Genomic DNA, 18654 nt, shown 5'->3' with positions numbered 1-18654 from the left:
TTGCTTAAGCACACAGAAAATAGTAGGCATTTACTACAAAACAGATAAATGTGTCCATATACCATGATATAAATATATACACACATGAATAAATAAACTGGTAAAGTGCAAATAACAGAAAGTGGTTATTAATAATCAGAGTTTTGTCCGAGCCAGGTTTAATAGCCTGATGGCTGTGGGGAAGTAGCTATTCCTGAACCTGGTTGTTGCAGTCTTCAGGCTCCTGTACCTTCTACCTGAAGGTAGCAGGGAGATGAGTGTGTGGCCAGGATGGTGTGGGTCTTTGATGATACTGCCAGCCTTTTTGAGGCAGCGACTGCGATAAATCCCCTCGATGGAAGGAAGGTCAGAGCCGATGATGGACTGGGCAGTGTTTACTACTTTTTGTAGTCTTTTCCTCTCCAGGGCGCTCAAATTGCCGAACCAAGCCACGATGCAACCGGTCAGTATGCTCTTGACTGTGCACCTGTAGAAGTTAGAGAGAGTCTTCCTTGACTCTCCGTAATCTTCTCAGGAAGTAGAGGCGCTGATGAGCTTTTTTGATAATTGCGTTAGTGTTCTCGGACCAGGAAAGATCTTCAGAGATGTGCACGCCCAGGAATTTGAAGTTCTTGACCCTTTCAACCATCGACCCGTTGATATAAATGGGGCTGTGTAGTGTGTTTGCAAATTGAACCAGAAGAGATAGGAGCAGTTAGGCTATGCGGCTCATCGAGTCTCCTCTGCCATTCGATCATGGCTGACCTATTTTCCCCCTCAACGCCATTCACCTGTCCTCTCCCCGTAACCGTTGATACTCTTATTAATCAAGAACCTATCAATTGCCGCTATAAAAATACCCAATAATTTGGTCTCCACAGCCGTCTGTACAAATGAATTCCACAGATTCACCACCCTCTGGCTAAAGAAATTCCTCCTCATCTCCATTCTAAAGGTAGGTCCTTTTATTCTGAGACTGTCCTCTGGTCCTAGACTAATTAAATAAGAACAGCAGGGATGCAATGCCTAGAGCCCTCAGTATGATATAACAGTTCCAATTCATTGCTCAATTTATTCGTATTGATAATTATCTGAGTCTGATGAAGGGTCCTGACCTGAAATGTCACCTATCCATGTCCTCCAGCCGTGCTGCCTGACCCGTTGAGTTACTCCAACACTTTGTGTTCTATTCATGTTCATTCGTTATAGGGGCAGAATTAGGCCAATTGGCCCATCAAGTTTACCTTTGCCGTTCATTCATGGCTATATATTTCTCTCTCAACCCCATTCTTCAGCCTTCTCCCCATATACCCCAACACCAGTACTGATCAAGAACCAATCAATCTCCACCTTAAAAATATCCATTGACTTCCGCAGCCCTTTGTGGCAATGAATTCCATCGATTCACCACACTCTGACTAAGGAAATGCAAGATTCCAACATCTGTAGTTCCTTGACTCTCCAAACTTTATTAAAAAGCTGGGCCTTTTTACCACCCAGTTAAGTTTCCCATAGCCTGACTGTCTAATCTTTAAATTCTAATCCTTAGTTGAATTTGGTACAGAGGTTGTCAAAGAACTACAGATCCACCATCGGTTTTCCAGCAACTGGGCTTTCCAGCACCTCCTTTCATCTGGAGAAAATCACGAGAGCGCACTTGAAATCACCTCTGGAAGTTCCTCCCCGCAAATGTGATGCCCAGGCCGGGTGAGGCGGCTGATGTCGACCTCATCAGGATTTCTGCAGCCGATCGGCGGGCCAAATTTGCTCCCTGCGGCCAAGGCTCTGGAACTCTGACCAAGCTGGAGCCGGCAGATTCGTTATCATAGCCAACGTCCGAGGCTACAACCCGCGAGGGGGGGTCAAATTTTCCCCCCACAGCCGGTTTTGATAAGCAGATGGTGAACAAAAGGCCAGAATTTTAAATTGTTCCTAGTGTGTAGGATAGTGCTAGTGTATCACTGATCAGCACGGACCCAATGGGCCAAAGGGCCAGTTTTCACACTGCATCTGTAAAGTCAAATCTAAAAACCGGCCAGAGATAAAGGAGAGGAAGGAGCAAATTGGAATCAGAAAGTAATTAGAATGCACAGGGGCAACTTTTAAAATAAATCTACATGGACTATTTTCATTTTGAATCTTAAGCAGTTTTTCACTTATTAACTGGGTATAAATAACGTGGATGGTTTGGCAAATTACCATCTTATTGAAGCAATTTGCTTTGGAATCTTCCCCTAGTCAGTGTCAGCCACAGATCCAGTTCTAAGGAGTTCGGATTTGGTCTCTCTGGTTAAATCAAACCATCTGGTTTGTGTGTTATCTACAACTGGGATCAGTACAGATTTTTCTCTTTTCTTCATCAAAGATAACAGTGGAGATATCAGAAAGGCTGCCAGCTACAGAAGATGCAAATGTCTATTATAGCATTTCAGGGTAATTTTCAAGAATAATTAATTGGAGATGTGATTATGTCACTGGTCGTAACAATGAGCTCTTTGTTTAGTTGCTGGCAAAGAGCCTTTAAAGACCATTACTCTAATGGGACAAAAACTCACACACTGAAGAGGGGCTCATATTAAATGGCTGTTAATTGCAGAGCGTTGCAGACGCAGCCCAGACCATCACGCTGCCTCGGCAAGGCCACCAGCAAAATCCAGGACGAGTCTCACCCCGATCACTCCATCTTCTCCCCTCTCCCATCAGGCAAGAGGTACAGAAGTGTGAAAACGCATACCTCCAGATCATGGACAGTTTCTTCCCAGCTGTTATCAGGCAACTGAACCATCCTATCAACTAGAGAGCAGTCCTGAGCCATTATCTACCTCATTGGAGACCCTTGGACTATCTTTAATCAGACGGTGTCCATTAAATTTTATCTGTACTGGACACCGTCATGCACTAAACGTTATTCCCTTTTATCGTGTATCTGTACACTGTGGACGACTTGATTGTAATCAATTGTATAGTGTTTCCACTGACTGGTCAGCACGCAACAAAAGCTTTTCACTGTACCTCGGTACACATGACAATGAACTAAACTTAAAAATAAACTAAACTTAATCAAATCAGATTCAGATTCAGATTCAATTTTAATTGTCATTGTCAGTGTACAGTACAGAGACAACGAAAAGCATTTAGCATCTCCCTGGAAGAGCGACATAGCAAATGATTTGAATAAATAATAATAAGTGTCCGGGGGGGGGGGAGGGTGATTGGCAGTCACCGAGGTACGTTGTTGAGTAGAGTGACAGCCGCCGGGAAGAAGCTGTTCCTGGACCTGCTGGTTCGGCAACGGAGAGACCTGTAGCGCCTCCTGGATGGTAGGAGGGTAAACAGTCCATGGTTGGGGTGAGAGCAGTCCTTGGCGATGCTGAGCGCCCTCCGCAGACAACGCTTGCTTTGGACAGACTCAATGGAGGGGAGCGAGGAACCGGTGATGCGTTGGGCGATTTTCACCACCCTCTGCAATGCCTTCCGGTCGGAGACAGAGCAGTTGCCATATCATACTGTGATGCAGTTGGTAAGGATGCTCTCGATGGTGCAGCGGTAGAAGTTCACCAGGATCTGAGGAGACAGATGGACCTTCTTCAGTCTCCTCAGGAAGAAGAGACGCTGGTGAGCCTTCTTGATCAGAGTTGAGGTATTGTGGGTCCAAGAGAGGTCATCGGAGATGTTGACTCCCAGGAACCTGAAGCTAGAAAGACGTTCCACCTCCGTCCCGTTAATGTGGATGGGGGTGTGCGTGCCGCCCCTGGACTTCCTGAAGTCTACAATGAGCTCCTTGGTATTCTTGGAGTTAAGGGCCAGGTTGTTGTCAGCGCACCATGCTGCTAAGTGCTGGACCTCCTCCCTGTAGGCCGACTCATCGTTGTTGCTGATGAGGCCAATCACCGTTGTATCATCTGCATACTTGATGATGGTGTTAGTACCATGTACAGGTGTGCAGTCATAGGTGAAGAGGGAGTAGAGGAGGGGGCTCAGCACACAGCCCTGTGGAACGCCGGTGTTCAGGGTGAGGGTTGAAGAGGTGTGCTTGTCTAACCTAACAGACTGGGGTCTGTTGGTTAGAAAGTCCAGTATCCAGTTGCAGAGGGAGGGGTCGATGCCCAGGTTACCGAGTTTGGTAATCAGTTTTGATGGTATAATGGTGTTGAATGCTGAGCTGTAATCGATGAACAGCATTCTTACGTAAGTGTCTCTGTTGTCGAGGTGGGAGAGGGCGGAGTGAAGTGCCGTTGAGATGGCATCCTCCGTACTCCTGTTCTTGCGGTAGGCAAACTGATAGGGATCCAGTGTGGGGGGTAGGCAGCTTTTGAGGTGTGCCAGGACCAGCCTCTCGAAGCACTTGGTGATGATGGGGGTAAGTGCAACTGGGCGGAAGTCATTGAGGCTTGCCGCAGTGGAGTGTTTTGGCAAGATTCTTCCTTCATCAATTTGAAAAATGTGGTAAAGAATAGTGTTTTCAATTTAGATCGTTACTGCAATTTAGATCAATCTCTAGATTCATGGGCCTGCGTTGAATGACCAGCCAGATCTGATTTATTTGCCTATGATGATTCTTCAGATTATTTCGAGAGAGAAGAAATCTCTTCTGATATCTCATTGTGACACATATACCCATAGACACGTATTTACAAAAATAATGGTTTGTCAAACTCATTAACCAGGGACTGGAGATTGTATTGGTCCAGAACAAACTGATGCATCCATAAGATCAGAATTAGGCCATTCGGCCTATTGAGTCTTTTCCGCCATTCAATCATGGCTGCTCTATTATCCCCTCTCAACTACACTGCCATCGGTGGCAAAGAATTCCACAGATTCACCACCCTCTGGCTAAAGAAATCTCTCATCTCCATTTTGAATGTATGTCCTTTTATTCTGAGGCTGTGCCTCTCGCCCTCCAATGGAAACATCAAGGCAATTCGAGTTGAGATGTGCAAATCCAATTGGCTTGTGTTTTCCTGACAGCACTTTAATATTTAACTAGACCAAGTGCAGACCCGCTGGGTCTGTTCCTCCCGACGCGCAATGGGGGGGGGGGTCCATTGTGATTGGACATCTGTGAGATGGCATTGTGACTCATGCAGCAGCTTGATTTTAATTTTTTTTGATGTTTTTTACTAAATAAGCGGGGAAATTAATAACCAAATTTTCTAATTTTCAAAACAAAATGTGGAGGAGGAAAAGCTCTACAGGAATATGTAAACATTTCTCCGTTACAGCAAAGGGTGGAGTAAATTCACAAACAGCTTAAACGAATTTTCGCGAAATAGAACCCGTTACAAACCAACAAACCAACGATAGATAGATAGGATGTTCGCAGTCAATTTTCATCTACGTGATTAAACAATGAGTGAAGAAGACTTTTTGTGACTGGTGCACTGCAGGTGTGATCCATCCTGTCCTAAACCAATGATAACATTCATTTTCCATCAGGAGAATGAAAATCCAAACTGATTTCTGTTTCTAATCTCAATGGTTCTATGGTTCTTTATTGTTACAAATATATCACACAGTGAAATTCTTTTTGCATAGATTACACATGCACGTCTCCATATTTTGGCGCCATTTACACAAAGAAAATGTCCAAAGTCCAGACCATATGCTGGATGTCCTGAGTGCTCCTGATCCATGTAAACCCTGGTAAGTTCCAGGCTGTTGAAGGGCCTCCTCTGCCACCCTCGACTGGCGAGCAGAGGTCCCTCTCCTCACCCGATTGCCTCTGTGTCCCGGGGCGCCTCCTTCAGCCGACCCTTAAGGCAATACCCCGGCCCCTCACGGCCATCGACGGCAGCGGCTCCCTCCTCCTCAGCTCTCCAGTCATTGAGGCCAAGCTTGGTGGCTTCTGAGCTTCCCCCCTGCAGGCCGCGGCTAACCAGGTCCTTCGTGGTGGTGTGCCAGGCCTGCCACGTCCATCTTAATTCTCGGCTGTCCGTCTTTGTTCTGCTCTTCCGTGCATCTCGGAAGCTTCTGCCGTGCGACTGAATCTCGGAGTGATGTTGAAATGCCTCCACTCCATCAATGAGATCAACTGGTTGTGCAGAGGCCAATGGAATCTATTTTCTGTCTTTGCAGCTTGGTTTCTCTATTTGAAGTGCATTCATTATTTTTAAATTAATTCTGTCTTGCTCTCTCTTTGACAAAAGAAATGTGACCAGTCATTAACTCCTGCAGTGTATTTTCTTACTAATCTCAGCTTGCTTCAATAGCTATCTACTGGAAACGCAGGGGTCAGAATCAAAATGAACTTTAATTAAATTATCCTCTGCCAAAAAGAATGAAGGGCTTGCAAACAAGATCATTGTACATCAAACTGCAATGTTAGAACCAAGTTCTTTATACATAAACTGCAGTCATATTAGCAATTTCTTGTGACTTTGAAGTGTGTGCCAAGCATGAATTAAAAAAAAAAAGTGGCTCATGAAAAGCTTTCTTCCTAACCCTCTGTTTAAAAGAATGCAGCGCAACATTTAGATAAGATGTGGGTTGGGTAAGAGTCATGCAAATCTTCAAAAAACAAACCGCAGATTCCAAACTAGATGTAGACATGTTTTGATCCATTACATTGAGTTGTGTTAAGTAAGCAGTAATTCACTTGTCCAACCATGTCTGTACTTGTCATATAATAAGTTCAGTGCCAGTAAATTAAATTTGGTGGTGCCGATTAGATTCATTTAGGCTTGCCAAGGAAATGAACCTATTCTGCACCCTAAATTTAGTTGAGTTTAGAGATACACCGTGGAAACAGGCCCTTCGACCACTGATTGTTTGTTGACCAGTGATCCCCATTACACTAGCACACACTACACGCTGGGGACAATTTACAATTTTTACAGAAACCAATTAACCAACAAACATGTATGCCTTTGGAGTGTGTGAGGAAACCGGAGAACCTGGGAAAACCCATGTGGCCACATGGAGAATGTACAAACTCTATATGGACAGTACCTGTAGTCAGCATTGAACCCAGGTCTCTGGTGCTGTAAGGCAGCAACTCTACCGCTGTGCCACCTATCTCTTTTTACCTGCAATGTACAAAGTCTTCTGTTTTCTGTTGTAAGGTCATGAGGTCATAAGTGATAGGAACAGAATTAGGCCATTCGGCCCATCAAGTCTACTACGCCATTCAATCATGGCTGTTCTATCTCTCCCTCCTAACCCCATCCTCCTGCCTTCTCCCCATGACACCCGCACTAATCATGAATCTATCTATCTCTGCCTTAAAAACATCTATTGACTTGGCCTCCACAGCCTTCTGATTCACCACAAGATTAAGACAGCGAGTGGTATGAATGATAAAATCAGTGCAGAATCTATTCATTAAAGAGTTTAGAAATGCAGTATAGGCCTTTCAGCCCATGCTGACCATCAATCACCCGTTCACCCCAGATCTATATTATCCCACTTTCGTATCCACTCCCTACACACTAGGGACAATTTACAGAGGCCATTAACCTACAAACCTGGAACGTTTGTAAATGTTGGAGGAAACCGACCGGAGCAACTAGAGAAAACCCACACGGTTACAGGGTGAACATACAACCTTCTTACAGACAGCACTCTAGGTCAGGAGCGAACCCGGGTGAGAAAGCAACTCTACCACAGTGCTACTGTTCTGCCCAATCGTGCCAGGCAATCTATTACTTTCACCAGTGGGCAGAAGTGGTTTATTATCTCATTGAAAAGGCAGTGACTGCTAAAGTGCGGCCTCCTCTCTGAAACATAATGGCATGTTAAACTTAGATATACTGCTCATGCTTCTGGATTGGGATTTGAACATAACCCAGAAGGAAGAGTAATGCCGTCTGAGCCAAAACTTATAGTTGGAAATGGTTCCCTCCAGCCATGTATCAATTGGAGATAAGAGGAACTGCAGATGCTGGAATCGTCCATAGAACACAAAGTGCCTTTTGACTTTAGAATTTAGAGATACAGCGTGGAAACGGGCCTTGCGGCACACCGAGTCTGTGCCGATCAGCGATCACCCCGTACACTAGCCCTATCTTACACACTAGGGACAAGGTACAATTTTACTAATGCCAATTAAACTACAAATATGTACATCTTTGGAGTGTGGGAAGAAACTGGAGCACCCAGATAAAACCCACGCAATCACAGGGAGAACGTACGAACTCTGTACAGACAGCACCCATAGTCAAGATTGAACCCAGGTCTCTGAACCCTGCCACTGCGCTGCCCATGTGCAAGAGTAACATAACAAGTCAGGCAGCATCACTGATGAACAAGCATAGGTGACCTTTCAGGTCGGGACCCTTCTTCAGATTGATTGTAGTATGGGATTGAAATCTGCAAAAGATGTGGGAGTGGGACAAAGCCTGGCAAGTGACTGGGGGATAGTGGCGAGGGGTTTAATTTGCAGAAGGGTGGACAAAGGCTAGAGATTAAAACAGGAGTGAATTGTAAAGCCAGAGGGAGGGATATAGGTGGAAAGGCATGTGGGATGGGGAAGGGGGCAGGATAGTGGGAGAAATGGGAACTCACCAAGGTAGGAGATGAAGGGGGGGGGGGGGGACATGAAAGGGAAAGGGAAAAAAAGCAGGAGCATTAGCTAAAATTGGAGAATTCAATGTTGATACCGTCAGATGGTAAGCTACAGAAGTGGAATACAAGATGCTGTACCTCCAGTTTGTATGAAAAGGCCCAGGCCAGAAAGGTCAGTGTGGGAGTGGGAATGGGAAGGGGAGTTAAAATGGTTAGCAACTGGGAGATCCAGCAAACATGGCAGACTGAACACAATTGATAAAAATACATCTTTAGATGCTCCTGAACACATCATCAGTGATGGAACATGGGGTCCCCCAGTATTTAGTGAAATAACTGGAGATTCCCATCCTCTGTTCCCGAAATTGCTGCTTTATAGTCACGGATCTGTAAAAATAAGTCTGTTTTTCTCTCTCCACAAAAGCTACATATTTAAGTGAAATTTTTGAGCATTTTCCATTTTTATTTCAGATTTCCAGCATTTATAAAATGTAGTCTAGTTTTCCAGACTGAACACAATGGTCTGAACATTATCAGCAATACTTTAAATGAAAAAAAAAGTTATTAATCAACTAAAAGGAGTGAGATTATTAAATAATGTCACTTTAATTGGGTTTTACATCATTTTGTAAATCAGATATTTTTGTAATGCATTTTTTAGACTTGAGGTTATGTTGAATAGCATTAGTTTTTTATGGGGTTTTTTTAGTTACCATAGTGATAAACAAACATAAGTTCACAAATTGGCCGAGAAATCATCAACGGAGTAGCCAATTTTTCATTGTGCATTTCATTTAAACAATGTCATAAGTTTATTTTATTTTGTTCTTAAAGTTGTAAAAGAGAATGTATCTTGCAATACTCATTTGAAAAGAAACATGCAGAATAGAATGCTCCTATATTTCACTTGAATCAATTGCAATATCATTACTTTTATTCCTTTTAATGACTCAATTTTCAATCTGAACGTAATTCTTTCAATCCTCTCTTAAGATATATATTAAAACAATATAATAGATTCTAGGTAGACATAAGGAACTGCAGATGCCGGTTTATTTAAAAAAAAGGCACAAAGTGCTGGAATAATTCAACAGGTCAGGCAGCATCTCTGGAGAATACCGATAGGTGATGTTTCGGGTCTGAAGCAGGGTCCCGACCCGAAACATCACCTATTCATGTCCTCCCGAGATTCTGTCTGAACGGCTGAGTCTTCACTCCATGTGTGAAAAACATGCCCACACATCTCCTTTGAACTTTGCCCCTCTCACCATTAAGCCATGCCCTCTAGGTTTTGATATTTCTACCCTGTGGGGAAATGTTGACTGTCCACCTCATCTATGCCTCTCATAAATGTTTATAATTCTATCAGTTAATATCATATTTAAGTATCAAACTCTTAAAATAAAACGCAGATAATATGTAAAAACAACACACACAAAGGAATATTATTGAACGGTATTAAAACTTCTGGACGTGAATTTTAGTCTTTGTAAATTCTCTTTCTTGTCAACCAAACAATTAAGATGAAAAATCTGAATAGTGCTTCAAAATAAAAGTCGAGAAAATGGTTTTCAAGCATCTTATCACAGAAAGTAGGTTAAAGCAGCCAAAAGTACGCAAGGGGTTTACTCAAGCATTCAAACACCAGAATCGCTGTTTGTTTTAGATTGAAGAAAATATAAACACTGATAAGAAGATATTATTGATGGGTAAAGAATGGAGAATTATGCAAATGAAAATAAAGAATTTGTATTTGTGTAGTGTTTTATCACTGTTAATTCATTTCTTAAATGTCATTGTTACTAATATGTAGACAAACATGGCTGGCAGTTTGCACATTTCACAAACAAAAAGCAGGTTCATGTCCGAAGGAATTCAACTAAACAGGCAAACTACAGTTTGTTTTAACCTCTGTGCACAAATACAATACGTAATACTTTGATTTTAAGCAGTACCATGAGAAGTGCTGAACTTTAATTTTTTGTATAAATATAAATATTTTCAAAATGTTTCATGTAAAAACTGCTTTTGCAGTGCAGTGAGCCTTGATACCAAGTGTGTCATATATCCCATGTGAGCATAAACAACCAGTTAAATGCTTTTTGGTGTGGTATATAGAGAAAATCCAAGCGGTAGAAACAAGGATCTGCAGGTGCTGGTTTACAAGAAAGGACACAAAGTGCTGGAGTAACTCAGTAGGTCAGGCAGCATGTGTAAGAAGGAACTGCAGATGCTGGTTCAAACCGAAGATAGACACAAAAAGCTGGAGTAACTCAGCGGGACAGGCAGCATCTCTCAAGAGAAGGAATGGGTGACCTTTCAGGTAGAGACGTCTGAAAAAGGGTCTCGACCCGAAACGTCACCCATTCCTTCTCTCCAGAGATGCTGCCCGTTAGGACAGGCAGCATCTCTGGTGGGAATGGATCTGTGATGTTTTGTGTCGGGATCGTCTTCAGACTGAAGAGGGATCCTGACCTGAAATGTAACCTATCCATTCCCTCCAGAGATGCTCCCTGACCTGCTGAGTTACTCCAGCACATTTTGCCCAACATTGCCCATTCTTGTTTGTTTTTTATATATATATACTGAACTTTTTTTGTATTTATTATGGTGTTTACAGAGTACTATGTTTACATATCTATGGTGCTGCTGCAAGTAAGAATTTCATTGTTCCATTTCGGGACATATGAGAATAATATACTCTTGATTTGACTTGAAAATGTATTTCACTGTATCTTGGTACACGTGACAGTAAAAGAACCATTGAATCATTGAACAACTGTATTTGCTCTGATTTCCTGAGTAATCACAGGCAAAGGATTTCTTCTAAATGCCAATATCTTTACTGAAAATCATGGAGTGCTTAGTTTAATTTAGGGATACAGCACGGTAACAGGCCCTTTGGCCCATCGAGTCTGCGCAGACCAGAGATCCCCGTAGAGTAATACTATCCTACACACTAGAGGCAATTTACAATGGTTACTGAAGCCAGTTAACCTACAAACCTGTATATTTTTGGAGTATGGGAGGAAACCTGGGCACACAGAGAAAACCCACGCAGTCACGGGAGGACCATACAATTTCATACAGACGGTACCCATAGTCAGGATCAAACCTGGTTCTCTGGCGCTGCAAGGCAGCAATACTACCACTGCACCACCGTGCCATCCAGTACTCCAGGGTCTTTGACCTGCGTTTTTATTCTGTCTCTCTGCTCTTGCCACAAATGCGACCTAACCTACTGAGTACATCCAGCATTTCCTGCTGTTAATATCTTTAGTGAAGCATCTTGTCCTCTGTATTTTCTTGTAAAACTATGTTACGTTCAGCCCATATTATAATGCTTTATACCACAAGGTTTTGAGCCAGATCGTCGAATGCCCCAAATGTGCCAGAAAGTTGCAGAAGAGACTGCACGATTGAATCAGGCTTGTTTTCACTTGACAGACACGTGCAATTTCCTGCAGGGATCATCTAGAGTGATGGAGAATTGTAAATGCGGCTGATATTTTCCACTCCCTTGCCTGGGGCACTCAGCCCAGTCCTAGCACTCCTGCTGTGTGTGGGGCTGAGATTCACAACTAACCCACAGAACGCCTTAAGCCTAACAGCTTTATCTTTCCAAAATAAAGGTTTATAGCATGAAGGTGGGAAAACCAGTTGTGCGGGGCAGTGCAGAACTACCCAAAGGGAAGACAACAAGACCATAAACAACAAATTATTAATTTGGTTATCCATGCTTAAACGTGTGTGTAATTTTGATCCTCATTTCTCGGGCCGACGATCAAAATTTGTAATGGTCCACGAACAACAAAGGCTTTGCCGAACACAAAGGCACAATATGCATTAGAACAAGCACTCGAATTTCAATGGGTGACATGGCATTCCTGCTAACAAAAAGTCACCATTGTCCCTGACTCTCTAGCATGACCATGTAAAGCAGTTCTAATGTGGCTAGGGACAAGATGACAGAACTAAAGATAACTCAAAGCCAAAATAGTCATCAATGTCTAACAAAGTAAACAACAACTTAATCTAGTTCCCAACAAAAGGACTTCTAAATCACTTCTCTCTTCACACCCTACGAACAATTCCATTTTCATGCTAATCATTAATCAATTTTAACCAGGCTGTAGTTTAAATCAGGATTTTAGCCATTGCAAGTCACTTTTGATCATTTGGTCCTGTTTATTAACAATTTGAGTATTGTTGGAAATTTTTGGACATGCTTTGAGCAGCACATTTTTTATTTAAGCAGAGGGCAGCACGGTGAAGCAGTAGTAGAGTTGCTGCCTTACAGCGCCATAGACCCGGGTTCAATCCTGAATACACGTGCTGTCTGTACCGAGTTTGTACGTTCTTCTCGTGACCTTGTGGGGTTTCTCTGGGTGCTCCGGTTTCCTCCCACACTCCAAATACGTGCTGGTTTGTAGGTTAATTGCCCTCTGTAAATTGCCCCTCGAGTGTAAGACATAGAACTCGTTTTCTGGTGATCTGGTTTCAGTAAAAGTTGTCTTGATGGAAATTGTCTTGGTAAAAATGGACTTGGTGGGCTGAAGGGACTATTTCCATGCTATATCTTTAAACTAAACTGAGGTTAAATTGAGAACTGTGCTGTCTTTCAAACATAAAGAGGTGGGAATGGGACATCCCCCGGTGATAAATTTGGGGATCGTTCTGCGTGATTAAAAGTGGCCAATGGATACAATACAAGAAATGCTGCTTCTGGCCAGAAGGGTTTCTGGGGGCAGATCAGTCTGAAGAAGGGTCTCAATAAAAAACGTCTCCTATTCCTTTTCTCCAGTGATGCTTGCTCCATGATGTGTCTATCTTCAGGATGGTACAATTTTCGGGGGAAAATAAGACCATCGATCACCCATTCACACTAGTTCGATATAACCCCACTTTCTCATCCACTCCCTACATACGATTTACATTTGCCAATCAGCCTACAAATCATATAACCATATAACAATTACAGCACGGAAACAGGCCATCTCGACCCTTCTAGTCCGTGCCGAACACGTATTCTCCCCTAGTCCCATATACCTGCGCTCAGACCATAACCCTCCATTCCTTTCCCGTCCATATAACTATCCAATTTATTTTTAAATGATAAAAACTAACCTGCCTCCACCACCTTCACTGGAAGCTCATTCCACACAGCCACCACTCTCTGAGTAAAGAAGTTCCCCCTCATGTTACCCCTAAACCTCTGTCCCTTAATTCTCAAGTCATGTCCCCTTGTTTGAATCTTCCCTACTCTCAGTGGGAAAAGCTTATCCACGTCAACTCTGTCTATCCCTCTCATCATTTTAAAGACCTCTATCAAGTCCCCCCTTAACCTTCTGCGCTCCAAAGAATAAAGCCCTAACTTGTTCAACCTTTCTCTGTAACTTAGTTGCTGAAACCCAGGCAACATTCTAGTAAATCTCCTCTGTACTCTCTCTATTTTGTTGACATGCTTCCTATAATTAGGCAACCAAAATTGTACACCATACTTCAGAATTGGCCTCACCAATGCCTTGTACAATTTTAACAAATCCACACGCCTTTAGGATGTGGGAGGAGACCGGAGAACCTGGATGAAACCCACGTGGTCTCAGGAAGAATGTGCAAACTCCACACAGACAGCACCCGAGGTCAGGATCAGACTGTAATATCTAACAGTGAATAACACACTGCGGTGGCTATTGATCACAGCAGAGCTGAGAACAGCACAATAAATTCACAATCTCCTTTTTTACACAACCCACTTCCTGTAGAATCCACTCCTCATCACAAGTGTAATAATCAAAGAACTTCCTCCTGCACCCCTGCCGTGAACTAATGTAGAAACAAGGAACTGCAGATACTGGCTCACGAAAGAAGACAATGTGCTGGAGTAAATCAGCGGGTCAAGCAGCATCTCTGGAGAACATAGATTGGTGACGTCTCGGGTCGGGACCCTTCTTCAGGCGACCATCCAATTTCACCAATCCATGTTCTCCTGAGTCGTTGCCTGACCTGCTGAGATACTTCAACACTCTGTCTTCTGCTGTGAACAAATAATGTGTAAACAATAGGTAGACACAAAAAGCTGGAGTAACTCAGCGGGACAGGCAGCATCTCTGGAGACAAGGAATGGTGACGTTTTGGGTCATGACCCTACTTCAGACTGAAAGTCACAGGAAAGGGAAACAAGAGATATAGACGATAATGTAGAGAGATCTGAGACAATGAATGAAAGATATGCAAAAAAGTCACAGAGGGGGAGCAGCGAGAGAGGATGTTACAGAACAGTCCATGATGCCTTCACCCAACTAGGCCAGTGCAGATTCTAGCAGCATTGTGAATGCTGCCATGTATGTAATTTTAATCAATGAGGGAAGGGAGTCTTATTTTTCAGACACAGCATTTAGAACAAATAGCAAAATACATAGTGCTGGAGGAACTCAGGCAGCACCAGGAGTGGGAATGGAGGGGGCAATATTTTGGTTCGAGACCCTTACCTGAAATGTTGCCTATCATTCCCCCCCCCCCCTCCCAAGATGCTGCTTGACCCGCTGAGTTCCTCCAGTACTTTTGTGTTTGGCTCAATATTCTAGCGCCTGCAGTTTCTTGTGTTTCAATTGAGAACAAATATATAAAAATGAACTGTAGATGCTGGTTCATACCAAAGATAGACATAAAATGCCAGAGTATCTCAGCAGGTCAGGCATCATCTTTGGAAGGCTGAAGAAGAGCCCTGACCCAAAACATAGAAAATAGGTGCAGGAGTAGGCCATTCGGCCCTTCGAGCCTGCACCACCATTCAATATGATCATGGCTGATCATCCAACTCAGTATCCTGTACCTGCCTTCTCTCCATACCCCCTGATCCATTTAGCCACAAGGGCCACATCTAACTCCCTCTTAAATATAGCCAATGAACTGGCCTCAACTACCTTCTGCGGCAGGGAGTTCCAGAGATTCACCACTCTCTGCGTGAAAAATGTTTTTCTCATCTCGGTCCTAAAGGATTTCCCCTTTATCCTTAAACTGTGACCCCTTGTCCTGGACTTCCCCAACATCGGGAACAATCTTCCTGCATCACCTATCCTTTTTCTCCAGAGATGCTGCCTGACCCGCTGAGCTACTCCAGAACTGTGTGTCTTTCTTTTAAAGTAACTTTGAGAACTTAGCACTTTCTGACCATAAAAAGTTAACAAATCCAATGATCTACTCTTATAAAGAGCAGTGTGTTTTAATATCCCTTTAACCGGAAAAGGCTCCTTATAATAATCTCTGGCCAATAGCTTCATTTCTACAGTGAAACTGGAGTCATTTCTGTTACACATCACGTTGAACTTCCAATTGGAATTGGCAGAGACCCCAGAAGATCTAAGTCAGGCCAATCCCCAAATTCCTGCAATAGGATGCCAGATCCATACCTTCAGTTCTGCATACATTCTCATCAACAAATCCTCTCTGCTGCATGCAGTTTGAAATCATAACTGAACACACTTTATCAAACTGCTTGACGGGTCAGAAGAGAACACAAATTTAAAGGAAAATTATTTTTTTTATCAACTGCTTCTTCCCAACAGCCATCAAGCTATTGAACACGACAAACACCAACTATGAACTGTTTGTAAGAAAATAATTTCACTGTGCGTTTGCACTTCGCACATGTGACAATAAAGCACCAATGAACTGTCTTGGTTACACTAGGGACTTCGAATTTTGTTTTTTTTTGCTCTAATATTGTTTATTTTATCTTTAATTTTATTTTTGTTTATTATGTTATCTATTGAGTACTGTGTTCACAGACCAAATATGCTGTTTTAAGTAAGAACACTCGAGACTCTTGACAATAGTCACAAAATTGTTTCTACAACCTCTAAATGTATTCACAACGTGGCATAGTTCAGTACAAATGTTAGGTTATTCTGTCTTGAGTGTGGGTGCTCAGTGCAAAAACAGTCTTTGCAACAATTACACTGACTCAAGCTCTCCAGTATGTGATTTCACTTTGACAACAATGAGCACAGCAGGGCCCAGATCTGATCTTTTTGTATTTCCTTGTGATCTCTGAACCATTTCCCTTTTATATGCCGGGGCCCATAAATAAATCCAAGTGACTTGAATTCACTCTCTTTTCAAGTCTGAGGCAGAGACTGATTTAGCTTTAGTTTTTAGAGATATAGCGCGGAAACTAACACCTTCGGCCCACCGACTCTGCACCAACCAACGATCCCCATACACTAACATTTATCCTACACACTCGGGAAAATTTACAATTTTTACCAAAGCCAATTAAACTACAAACCTGTATGTCTTTGGAGTGTGGGTGGAAACTGGAGCACCCGGGGAAAACCCACTCAATCACACAGAGAATGTACAAACACCGAACAGACGGCACTCGTAGTCCGGTTCGAACCCAGGTCTCTGGCAGTGTCATATGCAGCAATTCTACCACAGGGCCACTGTGCCGCCCATGAAGATTTAGATTAGTAATTTCAAATGTACCCACGGCACAAAGCATTAAATCTCCACTATACTTGTGGCTCCCTGCATTTTATTTTGATGTTCTATCAGTGCTAATTTACCATTTCATTCACTGAAAACATTGCTGGGAAGTGAATGTAATGCAGATTCAAACTGCAATGAACTTGATCTGGTCGGAATGAATCTGATCGTTGATTCATTCTAAAGATTGAGGAAGATGCAAATCAAAGTGGACAAATAAGTCAGTCGGCCCCTCATACCTTTGAGAGTTCTTGTCCTGGACCACACTGTTTGCAGGCTGCACAGTTCCCAGCCTTGTCTCTGTACTCTTGCTCCTGGCAGTCTCCTGTTTCGCCTGCAGCTCCCAGCGCCTAATGTAAACAGATAAGGTTAACTGATCAAACCCAGTTCAGTTCAAAGAGTGTTTCATCTTTCATTTAAGTTTGAAGAGTGTAATGTTGATGAGTCGTAATACTATGGATTACTAAAGTTGCACCAAGTAGTTTGGCTGGCACTATCATGGTCTGGTATCGTTTTACATTTAGACTTGGAAACAGGCCCTTCGGCCCATTGAGACCACGCCAACCATCCATTCATAATAGTTCTTTATCTCTGTTCTTCAGAGTGGGCAGCACAGTGGCGCAGCGGTAGAGTTGCTGCCTTATAGCGCCAGACCCGAGTTCGATCCTGACTACGGGTGCTGTCTGTATGGAGTTTGTATGTTCTCCATGTGGCCATGTGGGTTTTCTCCGGGTGCTCTAGTTTCATCCCACACACCAAAGACGTACAGGTTTGTAGGTTAATTGGCTTCAGCAAAAATTGTAAATTGTCTCTAGTGTGTAGGATAGTGTTAGCATACGAGTGATCACTGGTCAGCGCGGCTTTGGTGGGCTGAAGGGCCTGTCTCTGTGTTGCATCTCTAAAATCCAAATATGCTGCCTGTCCTGCTAAGTTACTCCAGCACTTTGTGTCCTTTTCTATATTATTCCACTTTCTGATCCACTCCCTTCACACTATGGGTTATTTACAGAACAGAGGCCGATTAACCTAACCTGCATGCCTTTAGGATGTGGGAGGATACCAGAGTACCTAGTAGAAACCCACATGGTCACAGGGAGAATGTGAAAACTCCACACAGACAGCACCCAAGCTCAGGATTGAACCCAGTTCTCTGATGCTGTGAGGCATCAGAGAACCGCTGCACCACTACAATACTCATGCTTTATCTAGAATATCTGATCATTTATTGCATTTTCACTTGTTGCGTTGTTGTATTTAATGTGGCCATAAAGCTGCAGCAAGTAAGAATTTCATTGTTCTGGTCTTTTATCTGATAATAAATGCACTTGAACACTTGAAATCATTTGAAGTAAATAAGGTTAAAAATGAAGAAAATAACTATTACTTAATGTAAAGATAACAGTAAAGGAGTCATTTTCATATGAGAGTTGCTGGATTTTTAATTCGTATTCTGGCATGTAAAGGCACAATTTAGTTCCATCGATCCCAGTTAATCCCTCAAAAAAAGTAACCAGCATCATCAGAGAACCACACCAACCTGGCCACACTCTTGTTTCACCCCTGCCATTGGGAAGAAGGTATAGGAACCTGAAAACTGTGACGTCCAGGTTCAGGAGCAGCTTCTTCCCATCAAGTATTTAAAACTGCAACTAACTCCGAAATACATGGACTTGAGGGCTT

At 42.9% G+C, this 18654-nt stretch overlaps 1 protein-coding gene across 1 annotated transcript in view; it reads right to left on the bottom strand.

Moving 5' to 3' along the window:
* The window catches only part of tnfrsf19 (TNF receptor superfamily member 19), a 74123-nt gene that overhangs the window by 44333 nt on the left and 11136 nt on the right, over positions 1 to 18654 (bottom strand). The window contains exon 3 of the mRNA XM_033022763.1: positions 17214 to 17324. Coding sequence (XP_032878654.1) covers positions 17214 to 17324 — 111 coding nt within the window. The remainder of the gene's footprint in view (positions 1 to 17213; positions 17325 to 18654) is intronic.

The sequence above is a fragment of the Amblyraja radiata genome, chromosome 6 (genome assembly GCF_010909765.2).
Source record: "Amblyraja radiata isolate CabotCenter1 chromosome 6, sAmbRad1.1.pri, whole genome shotgun sequence".
NCBI lineage: Eukaryota > Metazoa > Chordata > Chondrichthyes > Rajiformes > Rajidae > Amblyraja > Amblyraja radiata.
Note: the sequence above shows the minus strand (reverse complement) of the source record. Positions and strands in the feature narration are given on the sequence as shown.